Source organism: Etheostoma cragini, chromosome 22 (assembly GCF_013103735.1).
Source record: "Etheostoma cragini isolate CJK2018 chromosome 22, CSU_Ecrag_1.0, whole genome shotgun sequence".
NCBI classification, from domain to species: Eukaryota; Metazoa; Chordata; class Actinopteri; order Perciformes; family Percidae; genus Etheostoma; species Etheostoma cragini.
Genome location: NC_048428.1, coordinates 6,268,085 through 6,286,572, shown reverse-complemented (window position 1 = coordinate 6,286,572; position 18,488 = coordinate 6,268,085). Strand labels below are relative to the sequence as shown.

At 42.8% G+C, this 18,488-nt stretch overlaps 1 protein-coding gene and 1 long non-coding RNA gene across 2 annotated transcripts in view; one reads left to right on the top strand and one right to left on the bottom strand.

The window, feature by feature from the left end:
- Positions 1–12,246: 12,246 nt before the first annotated feature.
- LOC117937744 overlaps positions 12,247–18,488 on the bottom strand; it is a 22,252-nt gene continuing 16,010 nt past the window's right edge. Inside the window, exons 3-4 of the long non-coding RNA XR_004655228.1 lie at positions 13,856–13,862; positions 12,247–12,257 (exon numbers count right to left, since the gene is read on the bottom strand). This is a non-coding gene — a long non-coding RNA (uncharacterized LOC117937744). The remainder of the gene's footprint in view (positions 12,258–13,855; positions 13,863–18,488) is intronic.
- The window catches only part of zeb1b (zinc finger E-box binding homeobox 1b), a 54,956-nt gene continuing 51,230 nt past the window's right edge, over positions 14,763–18,488 (top strand). The window contains exon 1 of the mRNA XM_034861896.1: positions 14,763–14,900. Coding sequence (XP_034717787.1) covers positions 14,843–14,900 — 58 coding nt within the window. The 5' untranslated portion in view covers positions 14,763–14,842. The remainder of the gene's footprint in view (positions 14,901–18,488) is intronic.

The following is an 18,488-nucleotide window of genomic DNA, read 5'->3' as shown; positions in this document are numbered from 1 at the left end:
AACTCAGACAAAGACCACACTAGTACAATTCAACTACTGCAAGGTTAAGGAACAATCAAGCCTCTCCATTGGGTGATGTAAGTAATATGTTATATCACAGTCTATAGAATTGTGAATAACAACACAGTGCATATTCTGAAATCTCAATTTCAATTTCACCCAAAAGTCCTGAGGTGACTCATGGAGGTCATTACAGGTCAGTCTAAGTTATGGTCAGGTTAGGCTACACTGTTGGTAAGACAGTGTAATATAATATAATAACCCAATAACAGCTTAGAAATAATGGTTAGGCAAACAAACAGAATTAGCTCTTTTATGCATGTTGAAACAACTGCTTCCTCTGAGGTCTGAGGACACTAAGAATTCTCGCCAAATCCAAAAGAAGTTCTTCCTCTTCTTTTCAAGCTGATGCATTTTTTAAGCAAGGTACTTTGAGTGAGCATTCCTTGTTGCGTATTCCCTCTGTGAATAGAAGTAATTTACCTTGCTCATTATGTGAGACGTTGAGGTGTTTTGATGTTTGGAGATGAAAATGCTTTGAGATGAAATATTCATTTTTTTTAGTTGGCTTAATTATGTATGTGTCCACTGTCAAGTTGGAAACTGCTGCTCCTGTGAGGGATGTTTCAAGCGTACCTTTTTGCCATTGGCACAGAATACATTACCTCCTTATTACAGGAATTGCCTGGCGTACACTCAAATGCAACCTTATGGAAATATTAAATGAAGAGGCTGCACACCTCAGCGGACACACTGAATAAGCATGAGCATTGTTCGTGACTCATAATGTGAAGCTTGGGCTGATTGTCGTTTTTTTTTTACTCATTTACTGCGTCATCCTTTGTTTTAGCCAAGACTTGTCTAGTTCTTGTCATATAGACAAAGAATATACTTGCACTCTTTGTTCTTTTATTTAAAAGAACCTTATTCCAACTGTGATATAATGAGTTAGTGCTCTGGATTGTAAGCAGATGGTAGAGGTGCCTTAGGTGTAATTTGTTCAACATTGTGAAAGTCACAGTCCTGTGTGTGTGTGTGTGTGTGTGTGTGTGTGTGTGTGTGTGTGTGTGTGTGTGTGTGTGTGTGTGTGTGTGTGTGCGGTCATGTGACTAATCAGCATGTAAACCTCGGCGGGTTTTTTCATAGGGAACAGGTCAAAGGAATAGTTCAAAATTTTGGAAAATACTCAAAATGAGAGTGACAGGTGAAGATCATGACCACACTCAAGTCTGTACAGAACATATGATGCTACAGCTAGCAGCCAGTTAGCTTAGCATTAAGAATGAAATATGGGTTGGAAGTAAAGACAAAGATATAACATGTTAATTAGCGAGCTTTAGAGGTGCTTGTAGGCAAATTTGTTACCGTAGAAATGAGCCAGGATAACTGTTTACCCGTTTCCAGTCTTTGTGTAAAGCTAAGCTAACCACTTGCTAGCTCTAGCTTTGGATTGGACAGGTATGAAAGGAAATTGAGTGTTGAGTTTCATCTAACTCTTGGCAAAAAAAACAACTAACAAGCATGTTTCTGTTTTATGGAGTTGGAGTTGGGACTTTTTTTGCCTTGATTAGCATTAAAATAGGAAACAGAGGAAACTGCTAGCCTTGCTCTGCCCAAAGTTTAAAAAAAGTGCCTATCACCATGTTAAAGCTCACTAACTAACATGTTGTATCTTGTAAGTATAAGCTTTTTACAGAGAGACATGTAAAAACAGTAGGTAGTTTTGGAGGGAGTCACGTGCAGGAGCACAGTGACAATGAACAGCATCCCGGGGCCGTGTTGTCATGGTGAAATCAACAGATTTGGGATATACGTTTCTGCAACCGCTAGCCATAGACCCTGCGTAGAGAACATTTTTCTGTTACGATCCACTTTGCTTACTTGTAGAGAGTAGATATCTGTTTAGAATGAAGGTACAGCTAGCAGCTAGCTACCTTAGCTTAGCATAAAGACTGAGCCCGTTTCCTGAAAACATGTCTTTTTAAAAACTCTGGCCAGAATGGAGATTTTTGAAGTCTTTGTTTGCACGTTTCCATGTAAACTGAGACAAACGGAGGTTTAGGCAGCCGAGGAAGAGAAGAGAGAGGAAGTGATTCTGATTGGCTACCTTTTTTGTTGTTTTTTTTACTTTTGGGCTTGAGCTTCTCGTCACACTGCCACCTACAGGTTTGACATGCTCTTGACGGCATTGACGGCGTATACACACAGGTACGTGTAAACAAACCCTTTTCTGAAAACTGACAGCTGTGCACAATGTTATTTTTGAAACCGGAGAGGTTGAAATGTCCATTTATGAAACTAGCCGCCCACGTGTAAACGTAGTCTTGGAAAAAATGGGAAAATCTAGCTCTGCTCTGCATTCCTGCAGCCTTGCCAACCAGGTGTTCTCCATGGGAACTTTTTTCTGAAAAAAATATGTACTGTGGTCAACGGCGAGAGAAATCTTTTTTTGTACATCTTAGTCACCTACCTAGCAAGCTAGGAAGCTAGGTAGCTGACTTTGATGCGTTCCACACACACATGTAATGTTATTTTACCAGATGGGTTTAATCCAGTGTCTTTTTACCAGCAAGAAAACAAAAGAACAACCTGTTACGTTACAGCCCATTAAAAACAAACTGTGACTTTCTTGACTTTTATTAAATTATCTTTAAGATTGGTGCACATCACATGTGTAATTTGTGGTACAATTAAAAAGGGGTCGAAAAAGTATTTGTGTATAATTGTTTACAAAATACGCTTGCCCTGACTCCAGCTCCATACTCTCGTCCCTCGAGGGACGTCCCTCAATAAGCAGTTGTTGAGACGTTAGCCAGTTTACTGCAGTTTTATGACTGACTTTGAACATAGGCTCCTGTGAAACCATGGCTACAGCTATCGCCGTGGTCCTGCTCCACGCCCTGCTACAGCCTGCTACACACTGCCATACCCTGCAACGCCCTGCAGTGCCCTGCTACGCCATAAACTACTACATCTACTATTTCTAGTCATAGTTCCCTTTTTGCTACATCCTGCTACGAACCTACATCCCTGCAGTTCCCTGCTACGCCATGAACTACTATAACCACTATTTCTAGACATGGTTCCATTATCTTTATTGTGACTGTTATTGCCACTAGTCATTACACCCCCAACCGGCCCTGTCAGACACCACCCACCAAGAGCTTGGGTCTGTCCAAGGTTTCTTCCTAAAAAGGAGTTTTCCCTCACCACTGTAACACTAAATGCTTGGGGGAATTACTACAATTGTTGGGGCTTTGTAAATAGAGTGTTGTCTAGACCTTCTCTATCTGTAAGAAAAAGAACTTTCTTCTTTTTGGATTTTTAACTATTGTTGTGATTTGACACTATTAATAAAGTTGAATTGAATTGAGCCATTGCCAACGCCCAAACAAAGACACAAACTGTCAATTTCTGTCATTACCATCCGCGTGCTAGCTCCCCGTACTCTAAACTGAAATCCGTTCTTCCTTGCAGGAACATCATTGCAATCCATTAGTTCACAGCTTTTCCGAGGTCAAAGTCGGAAGCACGTCTGTCTTATTTGTGTCTCACTACATCAGTTGTACACACGGCCGTGTCCAACTTCTATCTGTGGACATGTTACTTTGTATGCACACAAAACACAGCGTACTGGGTAGTTATCAACTGGTATTGCTAACGGTGGCTAAACAGGATAGAGCTAACCCCACAATTTAAAATCTGAACCCCACATACAAATAACCACCCACACACACACACACACACACACACACACACCCTTACCTCTCAGCCAACTGCAGGTGCATAATATCCCGCAGCTCAATCTAATAGGAAGATGACACGCAGACAGGTTTTAAAACAGCCTCTGAACAGTGACACTCAACATTTAACAGTACAGTTTTTTCCAACTGCTTACACAAACTCTTTTCATGTCACACGATTTTTGCAACCTCTCACTTAAAGTGCAAAACCACACACCAAATATCCAAACCCATGAGCTATTTCTCAGCCTTTCACTCAGTTTTCAATTGCATGAAATACTTTTTTTTTCAAAACACTACACACGTTGCTCTACCTAAGACACGCAAATCTATCAGGAAGTGACTTGCTTTCCTTTTCCAAACTCAACCAATCAAAATGCCACGCTTATTTACCATGGCACACACACAAACACACACAGTCCTCACATGTGGAAACTTAACTGAACACTAACCAATCACTGCTTTAGTATAGCCCTTTACACAAAGGTCAAAGGTCAGATTACCTGTTTTGAACAATGGATGGCAACAATAAACAGAGAGCAAAGGAAGGATGAGCGAGGGACAGGGGATGACAACGAGGAGGAGGAGGAGGAGGAAGATGAGGAGGAGGAGGAGGGCAGATAGAGAGAAGGAGAGCCATCTCTGATGATAGCAGGGCCAAACCTATGAAAAACAAAAGAGCTTTAGATTTAGAACAACACTGTTTGTCATGGTGTATCCAAAAATGTACTAATATGAAAAAGTGTTTGCCATTTGATGCAAATGCTTCATTTTGAGATGTGCTTATGTTATTTCAAATGCAGTGTTTAAACGTAGTGTTTCATTTTGAAGGAGATGTGTGTGTGTAGCTTTGGGAATTGTTTGTAGAGATTTGAAAAAAGGAGACATAGTTAGCAGAGAGTAGATATCTATTTAAAATCTTAGCTTAGCTTAGCATAAATACAGATAAAAAGGGTGAAATATCTAGCATGGCTCTGTCCAAAGGTAAAATCCAATGCTTCTACCAACACCTCTAAAGCTCACTTCTTAACACACAATATCCTGTTCCTTCAGTCCCTACTAGAAGTGGAAGAGGAAAAGTAACAATTGGTGGTTTCACTGGTGATTACACACTGGGTTTACTGGAGTCTCTGCTGGTTTTCTGGAAACCTCACAGTAACAGCCCTATATCAGGCTTATAGTCACACTCTCGGTCCAGAAATTATCTAGCACATTACCTCCCACGTTAACCGTCTCCTGGCATATTTACAGCACAGACATGAGAACGGTATCAATATTGTCATCTAACTCTCGGCGGGAAAGAGACTATGGGTATTCCCTAACATGTCGAACGGAACATTAGATGAATATAAATCTTCTCGTTGCAATCTCAGAAAGAAAATTAGATTACCTTTAACAACTAATCCCAGGGCACAGGGGCCTGAGAACCAGAAAAAAGGGAGACAGCTGAACTATCTGCAAAAGAAAGGAGGGTACAAATTATATGTATTTTCTTTCTTCTTTTTGTGCGTGTGTGTGTGTGTGTGTGTGTGTGTGTGTGTGTGTGTGTGTGTGTGGCCTAATGTTTGTGTATGTGTTTGTGGGGTTTCCAACAGCCTGGCTTGTTGCTCTTTGGACCTCGTCTCTTTCCTGAGCCATGAAGTCAAAGCCCCGTCGCTCTTTCCAACGTTGTAAAACACGAAAATGAAACACTAGTCTTTCTCACTTTCAGTTCTGTCCAGATGTCACACGGAGCATGTTATGCCCTCCACATGTTTCTTATAGGGACTCTTGGGCACGCTTGCCTTACACCTTTGGGTTGAACACTCAAGAGGTGATCACGGTAGAACATACACGTGTACTAATCTGCACATGTATGCACACTGGAAACAGGAACATGCCCACACATAAGCATCTATTATGACAAGTTAGATCATATTTGTGATTGGGTAATATAAGTATGTTCTGTCCTTTGTGAACATCTTTGTAGGCATCTGTATATAATTTCATCAACAAGCACACATTGGGTTTTTAAAGCCTACGGTATGAGAGTAATGCCATATTCTACACATAATGCTGTCCTTTTAAATAAAGCCAGGAAAAGCTTTAGAGGAATTCAATGTTCAAAACAAATCTTGGAATGCATCACTGATCATTTCCATAACATAACTAAAAGAATCCCACTTCCACATCAGCTTACTGATCACTGCTGAGTGAGTTCACCCATCCCGAACACTTCACATTACAAACATTAAATGAGGACTATCTCTGTACATGTTTATTTCCAAAGCCGTACTGGCTGTTATGTTATTATTGCAGTCATTTCCTGTTCTGGAATTTCATTTTGGTGCTCCCTTCTCGCTCCTAAAACTCACTAGCGGCCTGTCACCCTTTCAGCACCTCTCGCTGGCTCTTGTAAAGGTGTGGGTGGCCATGGTTGGACCATGAAGTGGCTGCACGGACGCTGAGCTGTGAAATTACATTAAGCCGCCAGCCTAAGGCCCATGGCAATCCTCCCTTAATGAAAACTGTTTCACAGCGCAGGCTGCTCGGAGCACCGGAGACAATCTGTTTGACAACCGGGGCTTAATATGGAGAGGTTGAGTAAAGGGACACCGTAGTAATTGGTTGGCATTTTGGATGTTCATTTATAGTGCTCTGCTGCTATTCGTGTATAGAGAAAAATGTTCTGATGTTCCGTGAGTGTGTGTGTACGTGTGTGGGAAAAGAGTAGGTGTGCGGTATTCATATTCATCCAGTGAAAACAGCAGTGGCCTATCACAGATTGAAACCTAAGCACATACACAAACATAAACCACCCACACGCTGTTCACTCAGAGCCTCACCATTGTACCTATATAGCCACTTCGTCTCAGATGTGTTTCCTTCTAATGGAAATGTGATGCATAGATAAATACACTCACATAGGTGATCACGGCCTATTAATGGGTGTGAAAAGGTCACATTATTCATCAATGAAAAGTGAGCTCCGTCTTATCTTGTGAGCTGCCACATGTCGTTCTGCTGAGTGAAGCTGATTAATTTTCGGAGATTTCTGCCTCTACTTCAATACAATGAACGTCAAAGGTTTGTTGTTTTTGATTCTCGGCATGTGGCTGTTGCCACAGCCAGAAGAAAAGTTTAGTTTCAAAAGAAGCTGGAGGCAGAAAAAAAAAAAACTACGCTGGCTAAACTATTCAAACACAGCGGGACACCCCCGTCCGCCTGAGCTTGCTTGGAACCTCGACTTAAAAACGTACCTGTCAGCAGGTACCTGCGACTTTATTTTGTAATTGAAAACCAAAAAAGGTGAGTCGAGTAGGTACCTTGCAATGGAAAAACGCCATTTCATTTTGCAAAGGGTCTGAGGCGTACTGAAAACCAGGGCCCTGTTTAAAAAAATAGTGCTTAACCAATTGGGGAAAACAACTGTAAAGATAGAAGCTAATAAGAGTGTTAAAACATCACTATCATGCTGCATCAGCTGAATGAACAACATGATCTTGTCACTGCAGTAAACCCTCAGTTCACACGTATTATTTCGCCCCACAACTGGGAGGAAGATACCTCCAAAAATAACGCCCGATCGACTGAGTCTGGCGTCTTCTCGGAGCGTTCAAATGCTGTTCCAGCCGCAAGGACAAATGAACAGTAAAATGCAACAGGAGATCCGATGAATACAGTTTAAATTTACACTGGGCTTTTCCAGAGGATGGCTGTCTCCTTTTGACAGTCACAAGAGGAGGGAGAAGACTGGGGCAAGCACTGTGTGTGTGTGTGTGTGTGTGTGTGTGTGTGTGTGTGTGTGTGTGTGTGTGTGTGTGTGTGTGTGTGTGTTAGGGTTAACTTCAGACACACACGTCTGCCTAGCCAAAACAAGTATATATCTTGGCCTGCCGTGGAGACAGGCAGCGTAACGTTCACCCGCAGGTCAGGAGATCTCAGCCCCATGGCCACCCACCCCTGTGGAATCATGGGAGTGAGGGAGTTTTTGTTTGTTTTGTTGCCAATCCTCCCTGAGAGTTATTATCTCCATTTTTGACATATGAAGTGAAGGAAGAAATGAAAAATGAACTACTACAACTACTACTGCTAGTCATAGTTCCATTATCTTTATTGTGACTGTTATTGCCACTGTTCATGACACCCCCAACTGGCCCCGTCAGACCCCGCCTACCAAGAGCCTGGGTCTGTCCCGGGTTTCTCCCTGAAAAGAAGTTTATACTGTGACAATCACACTAAATGCTTTGGAATTGCAGGGTCTTCGTAAACTAACGAGTGTGGTCTAGACCTACTCTATCTGTAGTGTCTTGAGATAACTCTTGTTGTGAATTGAATCTATAAATAAAATTGAATTGAATTGATGTCATTAGGGTAATCTCGGGTTGTGGCTTTTTTCAACAACAATCACACAATAATGGTCACGGTGGTCATACAATTGTAATTTAACAGAAAGCCTTACAGCAGTGTGAAAGCCATGAGGGCTCGCAGGATCAGGGGAACTCCTTGTTGATGATTGGCTTGCTGGTCTTGTGTTGTACCCTCAAGCCAATCACATCGTTCATATTTCCATAACGGATTCCCAAGAGACATTTGGCCCAAAATCAAGGCAGCAGAGGCCAACGTATCCTGACTTTCACTCCCTATGGATCAAGAACCAAAAACACACTTCCCATAATGCAATTTGACAGAATCTTTAATCCTCCCTGTCTAGCAAGTGTAGTATTCAGATCCTTCACTCAAGTAAAAGTAGCAACAACACACTGTAAAAATACTCTACTATAATAATAATACTAATTGAAAGTAAGTTTCAGTAAGTAAGTATCATCAACAAAATGTACTTAAAGTCAAAGTATTTGATGCAGGAAAATGCCTCCTGTAATTATATAATGACATACATTACAGTATATCATCAGAATATTCTTATTGCTGTGTTTATCTGTAAATAGGGTTTTACTGTTGTGGTTGGATAAGGCAGCAATTTTATTTCTATAAATAAAGCACATTCCACTACAGCTACATTTGAACCATTTAAAGTACTCTTGGGTAGTTTCATCAATGGTAATGCATCCTATTTTACAAAATGATGACGTGTTTTGTGTGTAAAATCTTAACATGTAAAGTGAATAGTTACTGCAGTACTGTAACTCAAACTGTAAGTACGGTAATTGAGTAAATGTACTTTATTCCTTTTCACCACCACATTCCTCCATGCCTACAGTTTGTAATGCAGGATTTCGGTTAAAAACCTGCAAGACGCACTTTTTTGAAACCTGGTCCCAGGGTGAAAACATTCAAACGCCGCGCCCCTGCGAAGCCGCATACTTGCGTACTGATGATGTCATCATCCCACCCCTTGACCTCTAACCTTCGGCCTCTTCCCACGTAACGACGTCACATAACAACAACAATGACTGAGCAATGATTGCATGCTTGTGTTCCTGCTGGAGAAGATGTTGAGCCCATTAGGGTAACTAGATGCTCCTTAATTGTGTTTGGGTTTCTTCTTCTACTGATTTTGTGTATACAGCGCGAGTTTATGAGCATGCTCGGCCTCTTCTTCTCTGTTTGTTGGTGAACTTCTGTAGCAGAAACAGCGCCTCCTACAGGCCGGGAATAGGGAGTAGCATGTTGAGTCATTTGTAGATGGAGCCGTCTGGACGCAAATATTCTTCAACCGATGCCAAGGAAGACGTGGGGGGGGTAAAGACTGATGATATCAACAGGGTAATTCTTTTCAGCCATTTGGGCACTCCCTTTACAGCCACAAAAGCCATTATTGAACTGCGTTAATCGGCTGATTAGTACTCCCCGTGACTAGTAAATGGAACTGTTTAACCGTCTGTGGAGTGCTTTTGACAGTGGAGGAGCAGTGGTACACTTTGGGATGTCTGACTAGTGTTTTGGTTCTGTCCTATTCACCTTTCCCTCTGACTAAGATGTTTGGGGGTGTGACTCACTCCAGCAAGTGTGTCAGCTACTTCCTGTCTTGAGAAAAAATCCATAGAAGAAGACGGAAGTGCGTTGCTTGGTGGAGAAATAAACAAGAGATTGACATCTAGTCCTGAAAACATTGTATTGTTGGGTTTTCAGATTGCGACGGCATGCATTGAACTGCTGTTGAATACTTTGGCTGCTATTTGTTTCAGGAGTTTCCCCCAAGGTGCAGAGTCAACCTCAAGATAGAGACATGTGAAAATTCTCAGGCTCGCAATAAGATTTTTTTTATTTAGCTGTAAGCCAGATTGTTGTAAGCAGCAGAATTCACAAATCCGAAACAGGGTTCCCCCTTCAAACTCTATTCCAGCTCTATTTTTGGGCAGTGTGGTCCTTCACGTCTTGGCTGAAATTGATCTCTCTTCTTCTCCCCCAGTATCAGTTGCAATGTAGGCTCCACCTGAGCACTTTTAAAGTGTGTGTGTAGGTGTGTGAGTGTGTATATCCTTTAGCTAGATAACTGAAGCTGCAGCTGAGCAGAGTGCCACGGCAGTGATAGTGGGGGTTGCTGGTCTGTGGAAAGGGGAGGAGGAGGAGGACCTCACATTTAGCTGCCGTCCCTCGGGAGAGATTAAGCAGTTTAGTCTTTGCTGTGTGTCTCTCTCTATCACCGCCTGCTACTTCTCCTCTCTATTTGGAGCAGGACTGGGTGAACCGTTTTCCGTCGTCCTCCTTTTGCACTTTCTGTTCCTCTCTTCTACTCTCGTTTCCCCTCTTCCTTCGCTCGCTTACTTTCCTACCACACATGCCCGCTTCTGACACAAGGAGTTCTTGCGTTTACTTCCAGACCTTTTCAATTCCCCCCCCCCCCCCCCCCCCCCCCCCCCCCCCCCCCCCCCCCCCCCCCGTCCAGCTGATTCTCTTAGCTGACAGCCCAGATGGCAGAGAGCTAGTGGGGTTGTGGTTTAATGTGCTCCCCCCCTCCTGCCACCCCCCAACTGCAAACCAGCCCCTCCGTCCACCCTCGGAGGCTGCTTTGTCTTGGCCGTCCCACTGAGCTGATCCCCTGGTCCTGCGTGGAGCACCATGGAGCTCAACCACTACTCACATTAATCTCCTAAACGATCCTGGACCTAAGAGGATCAATACTCATTTTCAGGGAGCAGCATGATCCCTTAATGTAGTGGAGGATGGCTGCTCATCCCTCACTCTCTCCCAGCCTCCCCACAGGAGGAGCAGGAGTCAGCGTTACATTCTAGCTCATGGCCCACTTTAGTTGGGACAACATCTCGGTTTTACAGCTGATGTTGTTATTCAGAAGAATAACACCTAAACGTCCATATGTACGGATGGTCCGTTCCCATTTTTTGCTTCCCGAAAACGATGAATTTGCGTATAGGCCAATACCGAGTACCGATCCAACATATATATTTTATAATGTTTTGTAAGCTGTATAATAAAACTTTTCACCGTAAATTTACAGTATTAGTGGCACAGACTGAGAGGTTCATGTCTCAATGCAGAGGTCCAGGGTTTGATTCCTTCTCTCACCTAGCTGTCCTGTCAAATAAAGGTTAAAAAGCCCAAAAAATTATCTTTTAAAAGTTTTTTACTGGCAGCAGTTTTGCCAATGAATACTGTTTAATTACAGTAAGCGTACTGGTTTTTACATTTTATGGTATTTTACTGTAAATAGACGGTTTCTTACCGTATCTTTTGCATTTACAGTAGTTTACTGGCTGTAATGTAATTCGCGCCTTTTCCTTTATTTTCCCAAGATGCATTGGTATCAGTGTTGGGCAAGTTACTTTAAAAAAGTAATTAGTTACAGTTACTGGTTACTTTTTCCAAAAAGTAACAAAATGAGTTACTCAGTTACAAATTATAAAAGTAGTTCAGAAAGTAACTAATGTTCAAGTACATTTTAAAATGCTCGAATATGACCCCACCTCCACCCACTCTTTGACATAAAACCCATGAGCCTGTTCAATTATTTATGATAAATCTGAATATTATATTGGAATGGACACTTAACACAATAATACATTATTAACAGAAACTTTACACAAATCTAAACTCTTTTAATGTTGCTGTGGGACAAAGTGAGACTAGCCGCCAATCAGATGTCATGTATGTAGATATTATGTCTAGTGGATCGATACAAAAAACAACATGGATGTTTTGGAGCTTTTGATATTTATTGCTCCTCATTTGGGCTCACTATAACTGTCTCTGGTTGACTCACTTGTGTTGTTCATTGTGTCCGACTTTGCATGCTTTCGGAACACCCGCCCAACTCTACCTCTGATTGGCTTTCAATGAAATTTTACTCAACCTCAGCCAATCGTCAGCATTTACGCACTTGTCTCGTGCACGCCCACTACCCAAAGAAGAAAAAAAGTCTTTGCCTCTTGGCTCAGAGATCAAGTTGGTCTGATGAAAAAAACTGCTTCAATTACAGTAACGTGCCGTATTTTTGGCAGTAACAGTATTATTAAGATGGGAAGAGTAATCAATTAGATTACTCGTTAGTGAAAAAGTAACGCCGTTACTTATAACGCCATTTTACCATCACTGATTGGTATCAACAGTAAATACCTGTAGTATGTAACATTTGCAGACGGTGCTGGAATGTTACTTTCTCCCAAAATGCATTGCCATTTGCACTGTGATCCTGTATGAAATTAAAACAGTTTGATACTGTGAGATTTTTGCTGTAACTTGATAATCAAAGGTTTACAGCGTAGCCTACTATCCCTGTATGGATGTGATATATTAGTTCTATCTTTTGGCCTGGCTCAGGTTAAACTTTTTATAAAACATGAACAAACACAAAAAATAAATGCCATAGAAATGTCTTTTACTATCCGGTTTGGCAGTCAGTAAAGTAGATTTCTAGAAGACTCTACAGGGCCACATTCTGCAGTAGCAGATCGGTGCATACACTCCAGTCCTTTCCGACACCGATACCAGCATTTTAAGCTGTATCGGAGGCTTGCAGTACCTCTATGATAAAAGAAAACTGCCTGGCACCTCACTCCAAATCTAATATATTTGATTAGCAAAGGTATTAGTTTTGGAGTGAGGTGTCGTTTTATGATTTGTAATTGACTTCTCTGACCCTGCATTCATCCAAATCATAGAAGGGTCATCCGGATCCAACAACATGCCCAGCTCCATGAATTTCTCATTTGATGGTGTATGAATTTGCTCCAGTACAAAATACACCAGAATTTGCCAGAAAAAATAAATCACCCAGTTGTACGCCAGTTACTCTAAAGCACAGCGGCGATGTCTTCAGGCTATTTCGAACGAGTAGTGGTCGTATAATTGTTATTCTTTGTTTTCCACAGACGCTGAAAAATGACTTCATGCTAATAACGGCGTGATCCAAGGAAAATGGGAAAGATCGGTCTTTCCATTGGATGACAAGCATCCAATTTTTCCAGGCTCGGTGTGCAGGAAGCGCCGCTACGACTGCACGGCTAGCCGAGCGTCTCATCATTGATCTTTTGCTGATGTAGACTGTTTCTGAGGCCTTTTTCATCAGGGAAGGCAAAGAGAGAGAGAGAGAGTGTGGGCACCCTCCCCTCACCAAGTCCCGCTCAGGCAGGCTGTCTATTGGTGGAAGAGGCCACCTGGAGCAAGTTTAGAGGTGTTGTTTATGCTAAAGCTATTACTCTCTGTCTGGGCAGCCTGCCCTGCTAGCTGGACTGCTTTACAGCTACTGAATTATTCAGCCATCCTATGTATACAAGCTGTCACACGTAGCTGAAGGATAGGCCGATTGTCCAATTCAATTTTATTTATGGTGTCAAATCATAACAGACATTATCTCAGGACACTTTACAGTTACAGTAGGTCTAGACCACACTCATAATTTACAAAGAGCCAACAATTCTGCAAAGAGCAATGAGGATTTTGGAACCTCAAGCCTAAATACTTGATAGGCAAATTGATGTTAAGGATGATATATATATATATATATATATATATATAGTTACATAATGAAATCTTGGAACTGTAATCTAAATATGTCCTGTAGAAAGACAGAAGTCAAAGTGGCAACGTCTGCTAGTTCCTTTAAATAATCCCAGTAATAATGAAATGCCATGGCCTCATTTAACAATCAATACTACACAGTCTAGCTGCCACAACAGACTGAATGGTGACGTCTCACGTAGAGGTCCAGGCACCAGATACCTTATAGTCTATATGCCTCAAGAATAGCCCCAGTCTGCTTATAGACTTATAATTACATGTCATGGGATCTGATTTTATTCATTGCTGAGTTTATACACTTTATTTTTTGCCTGTCACTATAAGTTTCCAGAAGAATTCACTTCAAACACGTGATCCTGGATTTTATTTCATTTCTATTTACACAGAGCCAACTGTGTAAATAGAAAAGAAGTGGTGTGTGTGTGTGTGTGTGTGTGTGTGTGTGTGTGTGTGTGTGTGTGTGTGTGTGTGTGTGTGTGTGCGTGTGGACGTTTATCTGTATTCACTCGGCTCAGGAGAACAGCGGGGTTTTTCTTTAGGTGGAGGATCAAATCAGTGATGACAGTCCCATGACATCTTCCTCTCTATGACACACACACACACACACACACTTTGTTTGCTGAATTTCTATCCTACTCTTCCACACACACAAACACACACTTGATGTAAACAATGGGTCTGTAGGTAGCAAAATGTCCTACTTATGTCAGAATCAGAGATTTATCTTCAACCAATTACTTATGCTATAGTGTGTATGAGCAGAACAATATTACCTTTAATATTGTGTGTGTTGACAAAACAACCAAAAATAAATAAATTAGATACAGTGGGTAGTTTTTTTATGTAAACAATGCACATCCCCAAACCACTATCACCTATGTCTATACCTTTTACTTACTATAAAAAGACAGAAACAAATGCATGCCACATTAGTAAAAGGCTGGGCAGGTACAGTGCGCGTGCAGTCACCCCTCTCATTCCTGTACTAGCTACATACTATGAATGGTCGGCCTACTGGCAGCGTGGGTTGGGGAGGTGCGGGAAGGTGATGTCGTAAAGCTGTGTGTCGTAAACCAGGTGCGGAGAAGGGGAGGTGTAGGGGAGGGAGGAGAAGGAGGAGGGGGAGAGGGGGTGAGAGAGGAGGTGACTCTCCGGCAGCATTTAGACACAACGAAAGGATCATGGCGGATGGCCCCAGGTGTAAGCGCAGAAAGCAGGCGAACCCGAGGAGGAACAACGGTGAGTTAAACTACTTCCGACGCGGAGCTTTTCTTTCGGGGAAACGGTCTAGAAGCTGTCCTGTCTCCCGGTAATTTCACCGAAAAGTTTGGCAGCCCCTAAGTCCGGTTTTTAGTAACTGAAAGTGCTGGGAAGTAGCAAGTGAGCGCTGTAGCCTATTACAGCCCTATGTGGTGTACCGTTATACCTGGGTCGCGTCTCTCCCTCCGCCTAGCGGTCCGCTGCACCGGGGACCGTTATACGCACCTCACCCTGTTATGAGTGGACTAGCTTTTGTCTGCACTTTATACTTCTTTAGTAATTCAAATACACTTTGACCCTCTTTATAGACTCTGCATTCATTGATTTTGTTTTATTCTGTCGAGTTTTTGAGCCCACCACAAAACTCGGACCTGTTTCTGTGGGAGAAACGGGCTACCTGATTGTTATTGCGGACCTCGATAGACGGCTTGTTTTTAACACTTTAGGTTGGGGGAAAAACACGATATGTAGCCTAGCTGTGCTTTCGTCAAAAACGACATGGACGTCGTTTGTGTTTGTGAAACACAGAGAACATAACTGTTTGGTCTGTCCTTCTCTTTTGCTCACTCATAGCAGGTAGCGACAGGACACTGTTGCTGCACTAAAGGGGCTGACAAAATTCATTTTTCCCGGTTTAATCCAGCCTGCTGTATGATTCGAATTAGCTGTATAACATCGACGACAACATTACAATGTTTAAAAGGCAGAAAAGAGAAGAAATTGCGTGTTGTTGTACTGAAGCACGTTTTGGGCAGGTCTCTTTTTTCCCCCTTCATCCTCCAACTTATTTTACTTTTAGTTCTGTGCTGCTCATACTGTTAACGTTTAAAGTTTTAACACGGGTCTTTGGTTGTAAAGTAACGACAGAAAGCCTAGGATAGCAACACGGTCGGGGTAACAGAGGTTCCGGAGAACGAGGAATATCTCACGCGCTGTTGGTGTGAGCAGGGAGAGCGCAGCCCATATAAGGGCAGCCGATCCTCTCCAGTCGCGCGCTGGGAATCCTGATTCTTGGACGCGAGCGAACCTTTAAACACACTCCGTTTTTCTTGTCTATTCTGTTATTGCTTATTTCAATACATCCCGGATACTAATAATACAAGTCGATAGCCTAGCAGGCATAAACTGCGTTTCGGTACGCGAAGCTCAACGGGATTTCACCCACCTTATTGTGCATGTTGTGCTGTCTGGTGTGTTGGCTTTATGTTACAAAGTAGTCTACAGGGCTCTCTACAAGGCTACTTTTTGAAATTCTCTACTTTTTGTATCACACGCGTAAGCCTACATGTTAATTTAGCTTCATTTCAAGGTAGGCTAAATCTAAAGGACTTTTGCGAGTTGATAACGTCTGTTTTTCATGCTACGTATTCGTGTATTTACGTTGTGGGCTGTTGTGAATCTGTAGAGCGACATTTTCCACGGCCTTTACTGTTTGTAATGAAGCCTTTTAGGTGTTGTCTATCAACTCGTGTTCAAGTATTGAGCCACCCAGTGTCTCTCAAGGGAACTGGGGCAACACAGGAAATTCTGCGTTATTTCTGTCAAAAGAAAACCTGCCATCACACATACAGGCTACGGGACAGGATAGTAATAGCCGCTACTTTCTGTGATACTAAAACCAGTATTTCGTTAAAGGAAAGGCGACCAAACGGTGTTTTCGTGTACATTTTCTGTGGATATGCCTATCTGATGAGTGAAGAGTGGCATGTTTTGATGGGTGCGATCGATGCTTCCACTGTCATGTCGTTCCTTCATGGGGCGTGTTAAGCTATGCATTCCCTCCCTGGAGCGTGTGTGCAGTTTAATAAGTGCAAGGTATGGACACACCTTAAATAACGGTCCTGCTGTCAAGGTGTGGACATGTCTCTGCCTTGTGATAGAAAGGGAGTCAGTTTGAAATCACTCTGAAAAAGACTTGTCTACCTGTCATTTGTTGCTTTCTTTCTTTCTTTCTTTAACTTAACAGGGTGTTATTAAATAATGACACAGCCCTAGCCTATTGATATTTAAAGTCACATCCTTAACCAAACAGATGTGTTCCCCCTGTTACTTTGCCTCATTTGCATTTGCTTCAAAGAGCCGTCAAGGTCTGCTTTTAAGTCTTCACTTCCTACCACCTTCCTGACAAGGCCGGGGATCTATCATGTAAATCAACATCTCTGCATTTCGAAGGGAGTTCCTCAGTAAAGGTTGATTAAAGACTGGTGTTGGTTGCTTGTTGTCATACCCTTTGCTTTTGTTACAATTTTACAAACAAGTTGGCATTTTAATAAACCAACTCCAGCATAATAACTTAGTTTTTCATAATAAAAAAAAAAGTTTCATTAGCCATTGCTCGGACTTTGACAGATTCAGCGAGCCCTTAAGTTGTGCCTGGCCTGCTATGGTCCCTGGCGAGCAGGGCGAGCTGAGCTCAAGGTGAGCCCCATTCCCTGCTGTAAACAGAGAGGCGCTAACAGCCTGCGGGACGACAGGTGTTTGCAGTCGGCGGGATACTACAGCTTCCTTTTGTTGCTTCCCCTCAGTCGGCTGCCCTAAGGAATAGCAGCCGTACCCTGCAACGGTAATTTAACACGCCAATTTGGGAAAAGAGGAATGCACCCGGTGGTAACATTCTTTGCAAAAAATAAACAGGGCTGTGCCGGGACAGCTTTGTACCCAGGCTCAGTGGCCGGGGTTACAGAGACACCTTGAAACGGGTGTGCATACAGGTAGCTATAGAATTTCTATTTGTTTGACAATACCTCACATTTGTCTCATCCTCTAACCCCCCCCCCCCCCCCCCCCCCCCCCCCCCCCCCCCCCCCCCCCCCCCCCCCCCCCCCCCCCCCCCCCCCCCCCCCCCCCCCTCCTCGCACACACTTGCACCTTGGTGAATCATCCATCAAATAGGGAAAATTAGGCTTGGCGCTTGGCAACAACTCATGTAATGTTGAAGAGCATTTTTATTGGCCCGGTAAAACTATACTTAAACTATGCTTAGTGCCCTGGACTCACTCAGCCTGTCTAAAAATGATACAATACAACCACGTGCTGTAAGTTTGGGGTTGAACAATCAAAAAACCCAATGGTTTAGCTATAGCTGCAGTTTGTTAGGTGACACAAACAGTGTTATGGGCTAGAGTGAAGGCTTCGGAGGAGGTGGGGATTGGCTCTGACACTCCACATGCCACTTGGATGTTTTTAAAAGACATCTGTTTACATTTAAAAGGTCCACCCCTGTTGTGTGAAGAGTTTAGCAGAGGAGGAAATTTTTCATTTATCTCACTGCTTTTCACCAACTTCCTCAGCAGCTTCATTTAAAAGTGCCAAGTAAGAGAAAATCCCCCCGCCTCCGCTCTCTCTCTCTATCTCTCTCTGCTCTCTCACTCCTCCTTCCAGAACTTGTCCTTTATTTTGAGGGGTTAAGACACAGTAGCCAGGGGTGCTGTTGATTGCCCCCTGACCTGGGCACCCATGCGTGCCTAGAGTATGACTTCACTTTTCCCCCCCCCTGTGCCATTGTGAGGCTTCCAGCATGTCCAATTGTGTTTGTGTTAAAGTCTGTTCAATGAAAAGGGAAGAGAG